We start from the raw sequence: 17,037 nt of genomic DNA on the forward strand, positions 1-17,037 counted from the left end.
GAGAGACAGAAGCTGATAGAAAGATAGACAAAGGAGTTCCTGGCAGGTGTCCATAAAAACTAAACGATTGAAACAGGGAACATTACAATGCTGGACACATCTCAATCTATGCCCCGAGGGCTCACTTCAATCTAAAGCACTTGACTTGAGTCCAAAAAAAAAAAAAAAAAATGCTTTTGTCAGACTTCACAGACAACACTCACACCAACGCTGCTTTGATAATTAGACAATATTGTTCTACTTGATATAAGCAGCTCTGCCAATATGATGCACATAAATATTGAATGGAATTTTAATTAAACTGAAGGAACAGGTGGCTCGGTTGGATTTGTTGGTGGGTTCCAACAAGGAGTTGTGCCAGATATTGACTCATTTGCCCGTGTCAATAAAATAAAAAATGAAACTGTAGTGTGTAACATAAACTCATTTTAGTATTGTATGTTTACCATTGTTGGAGCTCAGTCCATTCTAAGCACGGCAGGTGACAAAAAGCACACATGCACCTAACACTTTCACTCTAAATAGATGTACGAACATGCATAACACATGTCTGCATATAAGGCAAAAGGCTTAAAGTGTTTCACAGTCTTACTACTAATGACAAAAGGCAAATCCCAAAAAAAATTAAATATAATTTTAAATGGATTAATACCTTGGAAAGGAGCTGTACCAGAAAGAGACACATAGTGTATATAATTAAACAAACAGTATACACTGTGTGTTAACATGGTGCTATGAAAACAAAATAACAGGCAGAGTTCTACTAAAAACACAGGCAACGTCCCACACAGCTTTTCTCCCTCAGATGTTCCTGAAGTTAATTTTCCAAAATGCATACATTCATAAGCTCCCTCAGTCAATCTCCTGCTCACAAATAGCAGTCACTGAAATATAAAAGCCAGAAATGTTTCTTAGTGAGTAGAGTGTGTATGACACTGGAGATAGCCTTTAGGGAAACCAATGTTAAAGCTATAACAAGCGTAGAGTAATATGCTTGTGCCTGTGTATGTGTGCCCCAAGAGACAACATGTGTACGCTCAGTCTCAAAGTCTCACAGCTAGCTTCTCAAGTAATTTCCGTCACAGCTGCAAAGTCGATTTTTTTTTGTCAATTGAGGTCATAATGACAATGGAAGGAGAGTGTGATGTCCAGTAAAACCTTTATATTACCAAATATGGTCCTTACAGTGAGGCTAGGAATACATTTATCTGGAGAAGGCAGGTATACACTAAAGTAGATCATAGTGTAAAAGTTAAGGCAATTTATAAGGCACATCATCTGTTGGCCAAAATGGAAGGCTATTGTTGTCGAGCATAACCATGGACAGCTAACAGTGTTTTTATAACAACAAAGCTTCCTCTGTATGACTTTCTGTGCGGCTTTTGACTAGAGAATGGACCCAATCTGAATGTCTACTTGTTAAGCTTATTAAAAACGTAACCCAGTACTATTAGACATATCGACTTTGATTTTATTCACACAGGCTAATATTATGTTGCATGTAAAGAAGCTGTGTTTTAACAATAACCATATCAAAGTCTTAAGTAAGACTATAGTTTAGTTTAGTTTAGGACCATCACCACAATGTAGTTTGCAAAATGGTTCAATGTCAAGACAGCATTCCATTGTGCCCTTTAGCTACATAACAACAGTGTTTTATAACTCTCTATATTTATTGGCTGGTTGTAACAGACATCATTTTATTTGAGAAGAATAAGACTATGAACCGTCAATACACTGTCCTAGAGATCAGGAGATGTGTGTGCATGTCGCAAAACAGAGAGCAAGAAATCAAAAGAATTTAAAAAAACTAATTATTGAAGTTTGCTGAGATAAGTTAAACTATTTTTTTTCAGAGGTGACGACCGACAATAGAGTTGTGAGTGAGGAGACAATGCGACGGTATGAAAGTTATAAAGTTGATCCATTACAGTGGCATAATAAAGAGATCGCAGCTGTTTGACGAGTCAATGAGATGAGGTCAATCGTTTATTGTATTGATGTGAAAGAGAGTAAAGAGAGAGAGAGGAAGACACAAGAACTCAATTAAAAACTTTGCGTTAACAGCTCCCCACTTCCAAGAGAAGGTCAAGTCATTTTCACTCGCTTTGAATGATAATGAGCAAACGAGCACACGATGGAAAACACGCTTAAAAAGATACACAGTTCGCCGTTGAGTCTATATAAAACAAAAGGAATAGTGAAAAAACACTTCACCTTGACTACTGGTTAAGCACCAGCGACAGGAGGTGGGTGAGTGAGAAAGCGAGGGGGTGGAATATTTGGAATATCAAGTCAGCCTTTAATTAACTGACTTCTACTGAGATTTGCATCATTTTCTTTTCTTTCTTTCTTTTTTGTATCTGTTGCATACTTGAGATTAAGACATCTGGCTGTGCAACATACATGTTTCATTGAAATAACTTTGATAAATGGGGAGGTTTTTTGCCTGCATAGATGTACCACTGTCAACATAAAATGTGCCCCTGAAAATGAAATAAGATTGTAGAGGAATACTGAGCATAGAAGGCTATTGACCAACATTTAGAAAGCTTCTCTTTGCTTGTGAAGATTTCCAACTGTCACACAGACAAATTTAAGCCTCAACGAAAGTGTGCATTACTTCCTAACTTTCTGATTCCATGAACAAAAAGAACAACACTGTGGGCCAGTTTGAGGCCTTTCGATGACATTTTATGTTACTAGTTGTGTGCACAGCCAGACCTCAATATGTAAGCCCAGTTTTTCTAAGACTAGGATATGCTATGACGGACACAACTATAGAAAAATGGGTTGCAAGTGGTGCATTAACCCGATCAGGCTTTAGAAAGGTTCATTTCATTGACTAATTTCACCTATGGCCTTGCTAAACATCAATTAGTTTATTAATCTGGAGAGTAATTATGTGAGCTTTAATGTTGGAAGATATTATAAAAACAAAGGAGATTAAAACATAAAGCCATATAGATGTATGTGTTCAGGCCCCCCGTCTTTCTACAGCTTATTTGTATCAGACAGTGATTTACTGCCAAGATTATTCTGATGTTGATTGCACTGTGTCATGTCCATAACCCCACTGGATGCCTGTTAGGCACTGTTTAACAGTGAGTGTCTGTCTTCGATACACTGCTCTGGTAAAGCCTGTATACAGCTGCCCAATGAACTGGACATTCAAATTGGAACGTGTGTGTTTTTGTGAACATGTCGGAAAGAATGTTAACATCCTTGTGTCTGTATCTGTGATAGTGTGTATGTGTGAGTGTTTGCTTGCTTGTGCTTGTTAGCCGAGTGGTTGTATAATGAAGCATGAAATATTGTGCCTTTCAGCAACACGCCTTTCCTTCTGTGCTAGTTACTGACTAACACAGCGAAGCTTGCGCCTTGCTCACTTTTCTTTTTTTTTACCGGGTGTAATGTGTCCTCAGGCATTCTCACATCTTGCTGTGTTGCACCACAGAATATTTAGATAATGCTGGCTTGTTTGTTCGACTCAGCTTCCTCACTCTAACAAAAGGGTTTCATGGACCCTGATAACATAAGTTGTGCGTATGGCCATTTCTCAAGGAGAGAGAGCCGATCAGATGGCATATTTCATAAGAAGATGACAAATAAGTGTGGAAGGTGACATTTCTAAGCAATGCGTGTGTGCATAAACTCTAAAAACAATGACTGTGTGTGTGTGTGTGTGTGTGTGTGTGTGTGTGTGTGTGTGTGTGTGTGTGTGTGTGTGTGTGTGTGTGTGTGTGTGTGTGTGTGTGCGTGTGTGAATTACGTTGTATGTGACTTTCCCTAAATTCAACTGGTAATCTCTACCATTTAAAGAGTCCATTACAGGCTTACACTTCATCCTATCTGATGTCACCCATCATTAATGCAGTCTAACTCATTAGCCTGCATCGTTAAATAATGACTTGATTAGCACGGTAGCTTGAAGACACAGAACCTGATTGAGAAAGCTGTTTAGGACTTAACCGTTGTTATTTTAGCCACACCTAAGCAAAAGCAAAGTGCCATTGGTACCAGGACAAAAGAGCAATTCATTATTTTTTTAAATTATTTTAATGCTCTGAAAAGTCCTTGAATTGGGAACACTGGCCATTAAATAGTTGTATTCAGATATTTCCTTCAAGTTTTTTTTGAAGCGTAAAAACATTTATTCTTATCAGAAATACTAAGAGGAAACTTGGACGCAATCATGTTACTGTGGTCGTTTGCTGTGTTTCAGGGAACAATTATTTAATAACTTTTGCAGTCTAATAAAGACATAGAAAATGCCCAAAAAACAATGAAGAAATGATTTTTGTTGTCATGATCTACTAATTATCTTCAAAGACTGAGACAATCATTAAATTCATTATATTCATACACACAGTTATATACTATATGGGCTAAATTTAACATGGTCTTTTTTCCGCCATTTCTTTGCTGAAGTCAACTCATGCGCAAGAAATGAGCCGTGTTTAAGGGGTAACATGTCACCTCCCGCCTCGTTTTCTTTAAGCTACAAACAATCTCATTTCAGTGATTGATTTGGTCCACTGTACGATAAACACTTTTTAAAATTTTGAATATGGCATTGCTTGGGTTTCTTATGTGCTTTGTAGTGGCTTTTCGCAGTAAAAACATGGCAAACATCTACACTGTTTTAAAGCAAACAAGGTTTCTACTATTGAAATCATCCTATCCTAAGGAGAACTTTAGTACAACATGTACGAAAGTATATGTTGAACTTGAACACTTTCTCAAGACTGGTTATTATACATGTATCACTCTGACCTTGATTGTCCTTTTCACAGTATAACAATGGACCTCCAGGAATAGGCACTGAGCAAATCTTGTTACTTGTCACTTTCTACAGTTTTAGTTTGAAGAGTGATGCAACATGTACATGAAAGATGTGAACATGAGTGAATCTCGGACAGATGGGTTTCTAATGTCTCTGGAGGAACAAATGACTTTGCTGGTGTGTGGAAGCTCTGCACATGGGTCTGACCATGTGTGTTTGTGTGCTAGTGTGTGTAGGTGTGTATGTGTGTGTGTGTAGGTGTGTGTGAAGGAGACACAGTCAGCAGAGGGTCATCACCAGATGGCGAACACATGCATACAATTAATTTAAATTAAACAAATATGGAAACAAACTCATTTGTGACCACGCACTTTTTTTTTTTTTTTGATTCATCTAATAACTCATCATACTTCTCCCCCACATTTGTGGGTGTCTGAAAGGAAAGTAATTGAATGTGTTTAGGAGTCGAGTGATACAGTGCAGGAACTCTCTCCCTCTCTCACACACACAGCATGTACAGCGTGGAGGCAGCAGGTTTAAACCAACAAACTGCAGGGAGGTAAACAGGCCCTGAAAGGAAGATACGGAAAGGACTGCACAGAAGACATTGTGCCGGGCCTGATAACACTGTATGTGTGTTTGTGTTCGTATGTGCATAGATGTGAATAGGGTGGGACCCTTTATACCCGTCCCCCCCCCCCCCCCCCCCCCCCCCCGATGAGAAAGCATACGAGTCCATCAGCATGTTTAGCTCATAGCCATATTTAATATATGGACACATGAACACACAAATCTATGTACAAATACACACTAGCACACACACATTATGGAAACACTTCATGCCCTGAAACCAATTCATTGTCATAAGCAACTCCCTCATGCCGGATGTGATTTCTAAAATGTATTCAGTTTAACGCCTTTGCTTTTCAATGATCTCAGTACACTACACACATATTCTAAAGCCAACACACACACACGCGCGCACACACGCACGCACACACACACACACACACACACACACACACACACACACACACACACACACAAACAAGCATGTACACACTTGCATTACTCATGCATTACACAGAGACACATTTTCACACAGTGAAGGGATAATGGGAGATGTGTGTGAGGTCTGAAATTGAGCTGAGGTGCACTGGGGCCTGAACATGGTGGCCTTTGTGTCACTTTAACCCCCCAGAACGGATAGTGAGATAGAATACAACCCTGGAGAGCAGCACAAACACCTTCATTACTCGCTGTGTCTGGGCTCCCTTCTATGAGGTGCTGTGAGTCTCTCCCTCTCATTGCTCACCACTTATACATTTCCCTCTGTTGTAATCTTTCCAACTTTTGGCCTTTACTACTCTCCCGTCCTCCTCCTCCTTCACCAGACTCTACAATTCGATCTGTAACTTGACTGTGTGTAGCAGTCCACTGACAGCATCATTTGTCATCCCCTGCTACTTCAGAGGTATACACACTCACCAACACACTCACTAAAGTCCCATAAACACCTGTTTGTGTGAGGAGATAATAAGCTTGACATAAAAGGCAAAGGTCTATAGACATCACTGACAAAAACCTTGTTTTGGGATTAACAAACAACCAAAAGATACACCATATGTACTGGTTCCAATATTTAACAGCATTTTGTGTACTCTTAAAATGTACAAGATTAAACGATTAACTTTTGAATAATCAGCTCCCTTAAATCACATAATGTATAACTTTGTATTTAATACAAAATATATAAACTATGATAGCTTTAAGATAAAAACCCACTCTCTCTGAGAACTATCCTTTATGTTATATACAAACATACTTTTTATGCATCTAATAATGGCTAGCTATCTCTAAACATAGACCCCATCCAGACACAGATGGACAAAATACAACACAAACCAAGGACAGGAGCTCCTTTTCTGAGCTAACTACATACAAGTCAAATACACACAGGCAGAATTAAACATCACAGCTGGAGCAGTGTGTTTGCGCAGGGGATTTTTTTGTTGTTGCTGTGTACAAAGATTCCATTTTAGCATCATCACTTACGCATAAGATCAGCCCAAAGTCAAACAACAAAGCAAATATTGCCGTGTTAACTTTTTAGATTTTTCTCCTGGAATTAACCAAAAGCTGGCTAGAGTGCTGTTTGTCCTTTCATAATGCTTATGTTTACCCAAAGCTGGAAAAGTATCTATCAATGTTACTTTGGATGCAGAAATCAATTACAATTACGTACACTCAAATGGGATTTTGTTTTGAGTCTTTGAGTTAGTAAATAATTAAGGTCTCCAACTTGTGCGCTTAGGACAGCGATTTACTGGTCTATAACACTAGGTTGCTAGATTTAAAATACTTATGAAAAACTAGCAGGTTCACTGCACTTGCAAGATGACTGAATAAGCATGAGGTGGAGCTGTAACATGAACAGTTGTGTTAATGTAGAATATACTACATTATAGCAATAGAAGAGTATAGTATAGAAAAAAATAAACATACTTCTTCAGTGATGAAAGATAATAACTGAACTCTGACTTTTTAAATTGTGATCTAGAAAGCTGTAAGTTATCCTTCATTTTCCAAGCTTTAAACTAAGTAATGTATTTCATCAGCACAATGCACCAAAACAAAAGGTGTGGACAAACAAAGGGCTCATACAATTGGATGAGTTGTTGCTATGGTAACCAGCACAAGTTAGCAAGAGAGAGATGGAGTGGATGAGTGAGATGGAGATAGAGAAAAAAACTGTGCAGATAGTATTGTATATAGTTTGTGAATATATTCATCTCTAACCACACACAGCAATAGATAAAAAGAGACAAGATTCATTCTCACACACAATCAAATTGTCTCGTTACAATAAATTATAATCATTTTATTATATAAATCAGGCTTCGCACACACACTCAAACGCAAGCGAGCACAAGAACACACGCTCTTGTTTGCACACACACACACACACACACACACACACACACACACACACACACACACACACACACACAGTAAATTAGGCATAATAATGCTGTACGTCTGTAGGAAACAATAATAAAAATGTGATCTATGTAGTGTATTTCCAAAGTTTATGAACAGTTGCGTACCTCGACTGCATACGCATCTCTGCATATTCTTTGTGTGTGTGTGTGTGTGTGTGTGGGTTGTCAAATGTATGTGTGCTGCTTTTACCTGAGGCAACCTGTAGCATTGCGCAGAACCTGTGAGGTATGAAGGTGGAGCTTGCGGTCGTCATGGTGATTGGGGGAGGAGTCCCAGTTTGAGTGGGGTATGATGACGCTATTGGTCAGAACAGCCAGAGCGTCCTGGATGATTGGCATCTTGAGAGCGTCACATGACGACAGGTTCCATAGCACACCTGCAAACACAAACACAGATAGAGCTAAACACACATGTGCTATTAAAACTGTAAAACACAAAACTAAGTCAAGTTAGTCGATGTATATCTTTATAGGGCTAAAATATGTGGTCTCAGATCACAGCTAAAGACAGGACAGCACTCTTTTCCACTTCTTCACCTCTTAAATTGCTGTCAGCTTGCTACGTGTTATTCATAGTGAAATATTGTGTGGAATTTAAAGAAAAGGGTTCCGTTAACTTCTTGGCTTGTTTAAGAAATAAAACCTTTTTTTAAGTCACTCCTGGGAATACCACCTACGCTTTTATTATGGAATCTGACCCTGCAATCTACCTGATACTTGTAATATCTGAGGAAATTGATTTGTTTGTTGGTCCAGGCAGAGAGCCATCCGCAAAAGTGCATCATTTATCACACACACGCACGCACACACGCAGACACACACCCACACCCACACCCACACACAGACACAGACACAGACACACACACACACACACACACACACACACACACACACACACTCTAAGCATATGCAAAGATATGCAGTCAATGTATGCAAATGTACACAAACATCTACAGGTTGTCGAAAAAACTTGCAAGTTTGCATTCACACAAGGTAGCTTTTAATGAAATGCAAGGACACACTCTAGTGCACTGCACACACACAATCACATGTATGCTTCACTTATTAAAGTACCAACACATAAACATTAATTCCTCAGCGTGTCAGATGGAATTCCAGACACCTCATATCAGACCAGTGACAGCACAAGCCTTGTTGACACACTCCTTTATGTGTGAATCACACACACACACACACACACACACACACACACACACACACACACACACACACACACACACACACACACACACACACACACACACACACACCCTAGTAAATTTTCAATCAATATAGTATTTTAAATATAAAGAAGACAGTGTTCAGTATTTTATTTCGATCATGTCAAATTAATATGATAAACTGACAACTGAGCATTTTTGATTTAATACAGTTGGGTGACGTGTAACATAAAAAGAGAACATACTAAACCTGAAAAATGTCAACCAGAAAAGATTACCATTACAGGCAAAGTAAATGATTTCTGTGTTTAGGAAAGATACACACTACTGAAGGTCAGCATGTGTAAATACCTACTGATGGATGCAACCAGTCTGTGGGAGTCCTTTTATGTTTCTATGTATTTCAGTACACCCACACACACACACACACACACACACACACACACACACACACACACACACACACACACACACACACACCTCCACTTGTTTTCACTTTCCTCTGATGATCATACATTTATGTAACAGCAAACAAGACCATCAGTGCAAAGAATGCTATTTTTATATAGTTTTTCTTAATGCCTTTGCCATGGGTATGCTCACCCAGGAACAACAGCTGGCCTTGTAAAAACAATACCACTTTTTTTTTTTTTTTTTTTTTTAAAGGTATTCTTTTTGGCAATTGTATGCTTTATTGATAGTGTAGAGACAGAGTTGAAATGGGGCAGAGAGGGGAGTGACATGCAGAGAACGACCGCGGGCTGGAATCGAACCCGGGTCCGCTGCTGGCTGAGGCCCATGGGGGAGACGCCCTACCAACTGAGCTAAGGGCGCCCCCAAAACAATACCACTTTTGACCAAATGGGGTGCAAGAATTAACACACACTGAAAGTTCCTTGGAGCACCTTTAACACATACAGATAGTAAAGTTCAATATTCAATTCCATTTGCAAGATACCAGTATCAATGCACATGAGTTATCACAGACCAGACAGATGAAAACACAACTTTTTATATTATTTGGGGAACATTTATTGAGAAAAGGGTAAAAGGTTAGGGGGTAAAGGGTTAGGGGGTAAGGGGTTAGGGGGTAAGGGAGTGGGGTAGTAAGACAATAGAGAGGGTTTGGGGGTAACTAAATGCACACACACACACACACACACACACACACACACACACACACACACACACACAGACAGGCAGACAAGACAGAAACAATGACAAAATGACACACACACACACACACACACACACACACACACACACACAGACAGACAGACACAATGACACACACACACATACATATACACACACACACACACACACACACACACACACACACACACACACACACAACAATGAGTAAGGGAATGGTGAATGGACTGTAGGCAACTGATAAAGCACTTTTCTAGTCAAACTTGACCACTAAATTCGCTCTATACTGCAGTCTCATTCACACATTCACACATACTGTACATTCACACAACAGTTAAGTTAAGGAGGTAAGCAATGGTAGGATGTCCTAGAGGGGGCCAACCAGTAACCATGAGGTCGCTGGTTGGATGCCCACCATCTCTACACATTGTGTCCTTGAGCAAGGCACTGTTACAGGGCCAACACTGTGCTATGGCTGACCCTGTGCTCTGACCCCCTCTGGAGTGTGCTAAGTACTTGAGAGGGGATATGCTCAAAAACAAGAAAAACAAAAAACCCACCTTAACTTAACGGTAAATGGACTGACTTACATATAAAGTATATAGCGCTTTGCTAGTCCTACGTGACCACTCAAATTGCTATATACCGCAGTCCATTCACCCATTCGCAGACAGACAGGCAGGCAGACAGGCAGACACAGACACACACACACACACACACACACACACACACACACACACACACACACACACACACACACACACACACACACACAGACACACAGACAGACAGACAGACAGACAGGCAGACAGACAGACAGACTCACACACACACACACACACACACACACACACACACACACACACAGACACACAGACACACCCACACACACACACACACACACACACACACACACACACACACACACACACACACACACACAGTCTAAGAGAGTAGGGTTCGGGGAAGGCAATAGTGGGTTAGTAGAGGTACAGGACAGGGTTTTGGGGGGGGGTCTGTCAATTCTTGCGACCAAAGCGTAACATTCTCTTCATCAGAGATGGTGCTTTGGTCTTAACCACCTCCTCTTCTGCCTCATCTATATTTGGAGACATGGTGGTTTCCTTCTTGCTCTGTTTAGGAAAAAAATGGAAATAAAACACAAAGTTAGTACAGAGATAAAAGAAACATTTACATACAGCTACAGGAAAGAATTAAGAGACCACTCCAAATGTTCAGTGTCTCTCGTTTTACTATTTATAGGCATATGTTTGAGTAGAATGAACATTTTGATTTGATCCTATTAACTACTGACAACATTTCTACTAAATCCAGAATAAGAATGTTGTTGTTAAGAGCATTTCCATTAAGTAATGTAGAGATGAAAAATGTAAGAAAAATCCAGACTGGTCTCTTAATTTTTTTCGGAGCTGTATATATATATTCAAGTTCATTCTATCTTGTCTAATAGATTTGCTTCCATACCTTGGAGAAGATTTTAGAGAGGCCTTTTCTTTTCTTCTTGGCCATGACGTCATTTTCTTCCCTTTCCGAGGCAGCCATTTTAATGTCCTCTGGCCATAGTGGGCTCCTATTGTTAATGGATCTTCTGATGGAGGAGCATTGATATCCAGATGCGTTATCTCCACTTTCTTCCCTCATCTGCTGGGGCTTTGATGCCATTGACTTCAAATATCCTCTCTGGAAGACACTCCACCACTTCGACTGCCTTTCGTCGACTTTGACTGTTCTCCATTTTTTCTTCTTGTGGTCGAATTCAATCTCAAAATCAGAATGATTCAGACTCGAGATGGACTCTGTTTGGACCTTATTGTTTCTCAGTTGGTTTGTTTCTGGAGGTGAAAGGCTAGTGGTAGAGGATAGCGCCTTTTCACATGGTAAATCCTCTCCCTCACTATCCACCAGTGAAGGGACAGGGCTTGTGACTACAGCATTTGTGTCCTCAGTGGTGTTAATAGACGCAGCAGGAGACATCTGTTTTGGGCTAACTGCCTCAGCAATACCCTCTACATTATGGGTGAGGGGAGGTAGCTTAATCCTAGCCCTAGCTAGCCAGACTCCCAAGCATTGGTCTTCTTCGTCCTCATACCAGTCAATAGTTGGAGACACCTGCTCTTGTCTGGGTGGCTCTGAAATGGCATCCAGATTTTGGTCAGCCTCCATTTGGATATCGGAAGATTCAAAGTCTTCTTCCAACCTTTCTGGGCTGTTTACCCTTATTTGCATTGGTTCTGTAACTGCTTCAAACTGCATCTGGAAGAAATAATTAAACCATGTTTAAGTAAGTTTTGATATTAACAAGTTATCACTGAATTAACAGGTGTAATTATTATTATTTTTTTACTTTTAAAGGTGCAGTATGCAGTTTTAGGGGAAGTGGATTTGTTTACTATTGCAGGGCCTGCAGATAGTTTACAAAACATATTCAAACTGCATAGTGCACCTTTAATACGCACTCAAATGAACGACTACTATTACTATACTCACTTTACAACTTTCCACGTGCCTCAAAATAATTTAGTTTTGATTTAAGAAGATAGAATTATTCAATACTAAGAATGACATGTAAAGTAAACATCTTTTGTAAACTAACTGCAGGCTCTGTGAATGTAAACAAATCCCCCTCCTCTGAAACTGCATAGTGACCCTTTAATACACACTCAAATGAACGACTACTATTACTTATACTCACGTTACAATCCTCTCCTCGGTGACATGAGGCATTGGGGGACAGAGTGACGGGAAGTTTTTGGGCCTCTGGTTCGATTCCCTTGTTTTCACCAAAGAACTCCACAACTTCACTGTCAGAGTCCGAGTCAGAGTCCCATCCTGAGGCCTCCTTGGTTCCACAGATATCCTGGAAGTAAACGGTTTATTTTCTATGTGTATTCCTGATGTTAAAATCTGTTAATACGGACTGAGGTAACACTTTACAATAAGGGTACATTAGTGAACTGTTAGTTAATGCTAAGTTAACGCCTATTAGGCATTAAGTAAGTGTAAATGTTTAGTTATTTACGGTATATATCTGTTTTGTAAAGCATGAACTAAGCTTAACAGCCAGTAAATACATTTACTAAGCATTTATTAACAGTTTAGGTAATGCTTAGTACATGCTTATTAAGCCTTAATTAAGCCTTAACTAACAAGCATGTAAAGTGTTACCACGACTGAAATACATGACTATTAATACTCACGTTACAATCCTTCTCAGGGAACAAAGAGTCCGAATCTGAGTCAGAATCCCATCCTGACGGAGTGAGGACCACCTCCTTTGTTCCACAGATTTCCTGCAAGTAAACGGTTTATTTTCAATGTGTATTTCTAATGTAAAAATGTGATAAAAAGGAATATAATAAATGACTATTAACACTAAGGTGGCTGTGGCGAAGTGGGAAGGGCGGTCGACCCTCAACTACAGGGTCGGTGGTTCGATCTCCCATCTCCCTGCCACATGTCCAAGTGTCCCTGAGCAAAGAGACACTGAACCCTAATTTGCTCTCGATAGTTAGCCTGCTATCGGTGTATGAATGTGTGAGTGAATGGGAACAGTTCGCCCTTGAAAAAGAGTCTCCGATCTTAATGGGATTTACCTGTATAAATAAAGGTTAAAATAAAAATAATAAATTACTATTAATACTCACGTTACAATCCTCTGATTCGGAATCGGAATCCCACCCTGACGGCGTGAGGACCACCTCCTCCGCTGTTGTAGAGTCCTGGGAGTAAAACGATTGATTTATATGTGTATTCCTGATGTAAAAATCTGTTATATTTCTGAAACAGTCTCATTTTTCCTCTGATGATCATACATTATATGCAACAGCAACACAATACCATCATCAGTGTAAAAGAATGTTACTTTTACATAATTTTTTCTTAATGCCTTTGTCCTGGGGACGCTCACCCAGGAACAACAGCTGGCGTAATAAAAACACTACCGCTTTTGTCCAAAGGGGCTGCTAGAATTAACACAAACTGCAAGTTCCTCTGAGCACCTTTAACACATATTACAGAAGTTCTATATTCAATTCCTGTTAATAAGGACTGGAATAAATGACCGTTTAATACTCACGTTACAATCCTCAGGGGACAAAGTTGATGTATTTGTAGGTTTGCAAATCATCAAGTTGAATTCCTCCTCTGGGATTCCACAGATTTCAGCTGTAGAAATGAGTCGACTCTCTTGATTATATTTCGAGAGTTCCTCCTCGAAATCAAGTTTAGAAGCCTGTGGAAGTAAACAATTTGTTTTTACATGTGTATTCCTGAGCGAAAAAAAATGGTAACACTTTACAATAAGGATACGTAAGTTAACTGTCTTCTTCTTATCAAGCCTTAATTAAGCATTAACTAACAGTTAATGTACGTACCCTTATTGTAAAGTGTTACCAAAAAAAACAATTCATACAGACTAAAATAAAAGACTATTCTATTTCTATACTCACTCTATACTCTGCCTCCCGTTGAAGGGACAATTCGGTGAGGGACATAGTTGGGGCGACTTGTTGGGGAACATTTCTCACCACCCTGCTGTACACAGACGGCTCCACTTTGGCTCTGGTGGTTGGACCTCTCTCTGAAACACAAGGAGAGACACATATGGAAACAGTTCTGACCAAATCTGTACCTACCTTGTCTGTCTGTGTGACAGGAGCCTGGTTTATGTGTTCGACCCTGGGCATCACGCAGATCACACGGGCCTTGGTTGAAGAATCTGGGATTGGATACTCAGTTGCACGGATCAGATTCTTGGTTCCTTTTCTTGCTGGTGGCTTAGAGAGCATTTCATTCTCTCGATTGTATAAAGCCAGTTCCTCCTCAAAAGCAAGTTCCCCTGCTGTTTTTGAACCCTGGAAGTAAACGATTTTATTTCAAGTTAAGTTAAGTTATCTTTATTATTAGTCAATTTACACAAGGCGCATTGAAATTTGTCTTTTCGCAAATCCTCTCTAAAGGAGCAACACTCCAGAGGGGATCCTCACACAGGGTCAGCCATAGTACAGCGCCCCTGGAGCAGTTTGGGGTTTAAGTGTTAGAAACCATTCCTTTAACTGTGCGTTCATTTTTTGACGAAGACACAGACAAAGGTCGCTCATCATCGCTGGTTAGCTTAGCTCAAATACTGGTAATTCAATAGGTAGCGTTAGCCTGCCTCCACCAACAGACAAAAGATGAACTTGGGACTTCTGTATTTACCACGTTGTTGCGATCAATTTTTTATGCACTTTATGTCATTTTAGAATCCTTGAAGAAAATTATTTATTTCTACGTGTATTCCTGAAAACTGTTGAAGTCAAGGACTGAAATAAATGACTGCTATTACTACTTACTTTATGATCCTCCTCTTGTTGACGGGAAGAGCCATTGAGGGACAGAGTTGCGTAAACCTTTTCTTGTTTCGGCATAACGCAGATCACGCGTGGTTTCTTGTCAACTGTTTCAGAGACTAATGAATTATCGTCTCCACAGATGGTCTCCGACTTCTTGGCTACACAGGTTGCTGGTGTAGGAGTTGAGTGAGTCTCCATGTAGTAGCGGAAGAGCTCTTCTACTTCCTCTGGGCTCATGGGGCTCTGAGGGGCCGGGGAAGGAGGGAATACAGCGGGATCCTTCTCCTCCATATCACAGGGATCCTCACCAATCAACTCATTGATCTCCCTGATCTCTGCCTCAATGTCCATCTCATTTGTGTTGTCATTCTGTTGGGAAAAAAGTGGAATATTGTAAAGTAAAGTAAAGCAAAGTAAAGTAAAGTAAAGTAAAGTAAAGTAAAGTAAAGTAAAGTAAAGTAAAGTAAAGTAAAGTAAAGTAAAGTAAAGTAAAGTAAAGTAAAGTCAATATACAATATACAAAATACAAAAAAACACTTGATATGATCGAAGAAAAACTATATGAAAATAGCATTCTTTTCACTGATGGCCTCCTTTGCTGTTACATGTCATTTGTGATCATAAGAGGAATACATTTGACTGTTTCAAACATATTTAAAAGTTCCTCGTAGCTACTTTTAATTAACACACTTTACTTTGAGTGAAAGTAGAAATTACCAGAATGTTGGAGTTGGTCACATCCCTTCTTGAGTTGATTGGGGGTAAAGTCTGAGGTGAAGGCAGGGAGATATTCTCAGCTATCTCTCTGATCTCTTTCTGTACTCTTCTTGAGGATTTTATAGTCTTTTTCTTTGTGACTTTTGCCTCAATTTCCACTTTAGCGGGAAATACAGGTGGTATAATGAGTCTGGGTTTCTGTTGGGGTAAAGTTGAAAACTGTCAGATGTTGTTATCACACTTGATCTATCTATCTATCTATCTATCTATCTATCTATCTATCTATCTATCTATCTAGTATATAGTTATTTGAATAATACTGTACCTCTATCAGTTCAGACATCTTCAATTCTTTCTTCTTGGATGTCTTGACCTGAGTAAATGTTCTTCTCATTTTTTCTGCCTCATTTTCCAATTCAGATGGATATATAGGCGGCAGTGTGAGACTGGGACTGGGAGGCTGCTGGAATAATAATTGAAAACCGTAAGATGTACTTTCCACAATTGATAAGTTCGAACCAACATTCATTTTGACTAAAAGGTGAAAATAAATCTAAAACAGTGCATTGGATTTCAAAACTGGTCATTTGCTCTTGTATGTAAACTCAATTTCTGAGCAATAACCAAAACTATAGCTGTAAAATCAATGAAATGCAATACAAACTGCTATATTCCCTTTCTATATTTAGTTCAGTAGGAGTATAGATTAGTCTAAAATGGGAAAAATACTTGAAAAACACAAATAATCTCAATTGTAGGCTCTGTAAACTCTATTTCTGGGCAACAACTTATCTAAAAATCAATATAAATACTTAAAAAAACACAAAAAAAAGTCTAAAAGT

General features: G+C 39.4%; 1 protein-coding gene across 3 annotated transcripts in view; it reads right to left on the bottom strand.

The window, feature by feature from the left end:
* Positions 1-17,037, bottom strand: part of ctnnd2a (catenin (cadherin-associated protein), delta 2a) — a gene marked incomplete at both ends in the record, with an annotated part of 192,969 nt that overhangs the window by 42,420 nt on the left and 133,512 nt on the right. For all 3 annotated transcript variants that reach the window (XM_080050439.1, XM_080050438.1, XM_080050437.1), the window contains one exon: positions 7,979-8,165. In XM_080050439.1, coding sequence (XP_079906565.1) covers positions 7,979-8,165 — 187 coding nt within the window. The remainder of the gene's footprint in view (positions 1-7,978; positions 8,166-17,037) is intronic.

Source organism: Ammodytes marinus (genome assembly GCF_949987685.1).
Source record: "Ammodytes marinus genome assembly, chromosome: 21".
NCBI classification, from domain to species: domain Eukaryota; kingdom Metazoa; phylum Chordata; class Actinopteri; order Uranoscopiformes; family Ammodytidae; genus Ammodytes; species Ammodytes marinus.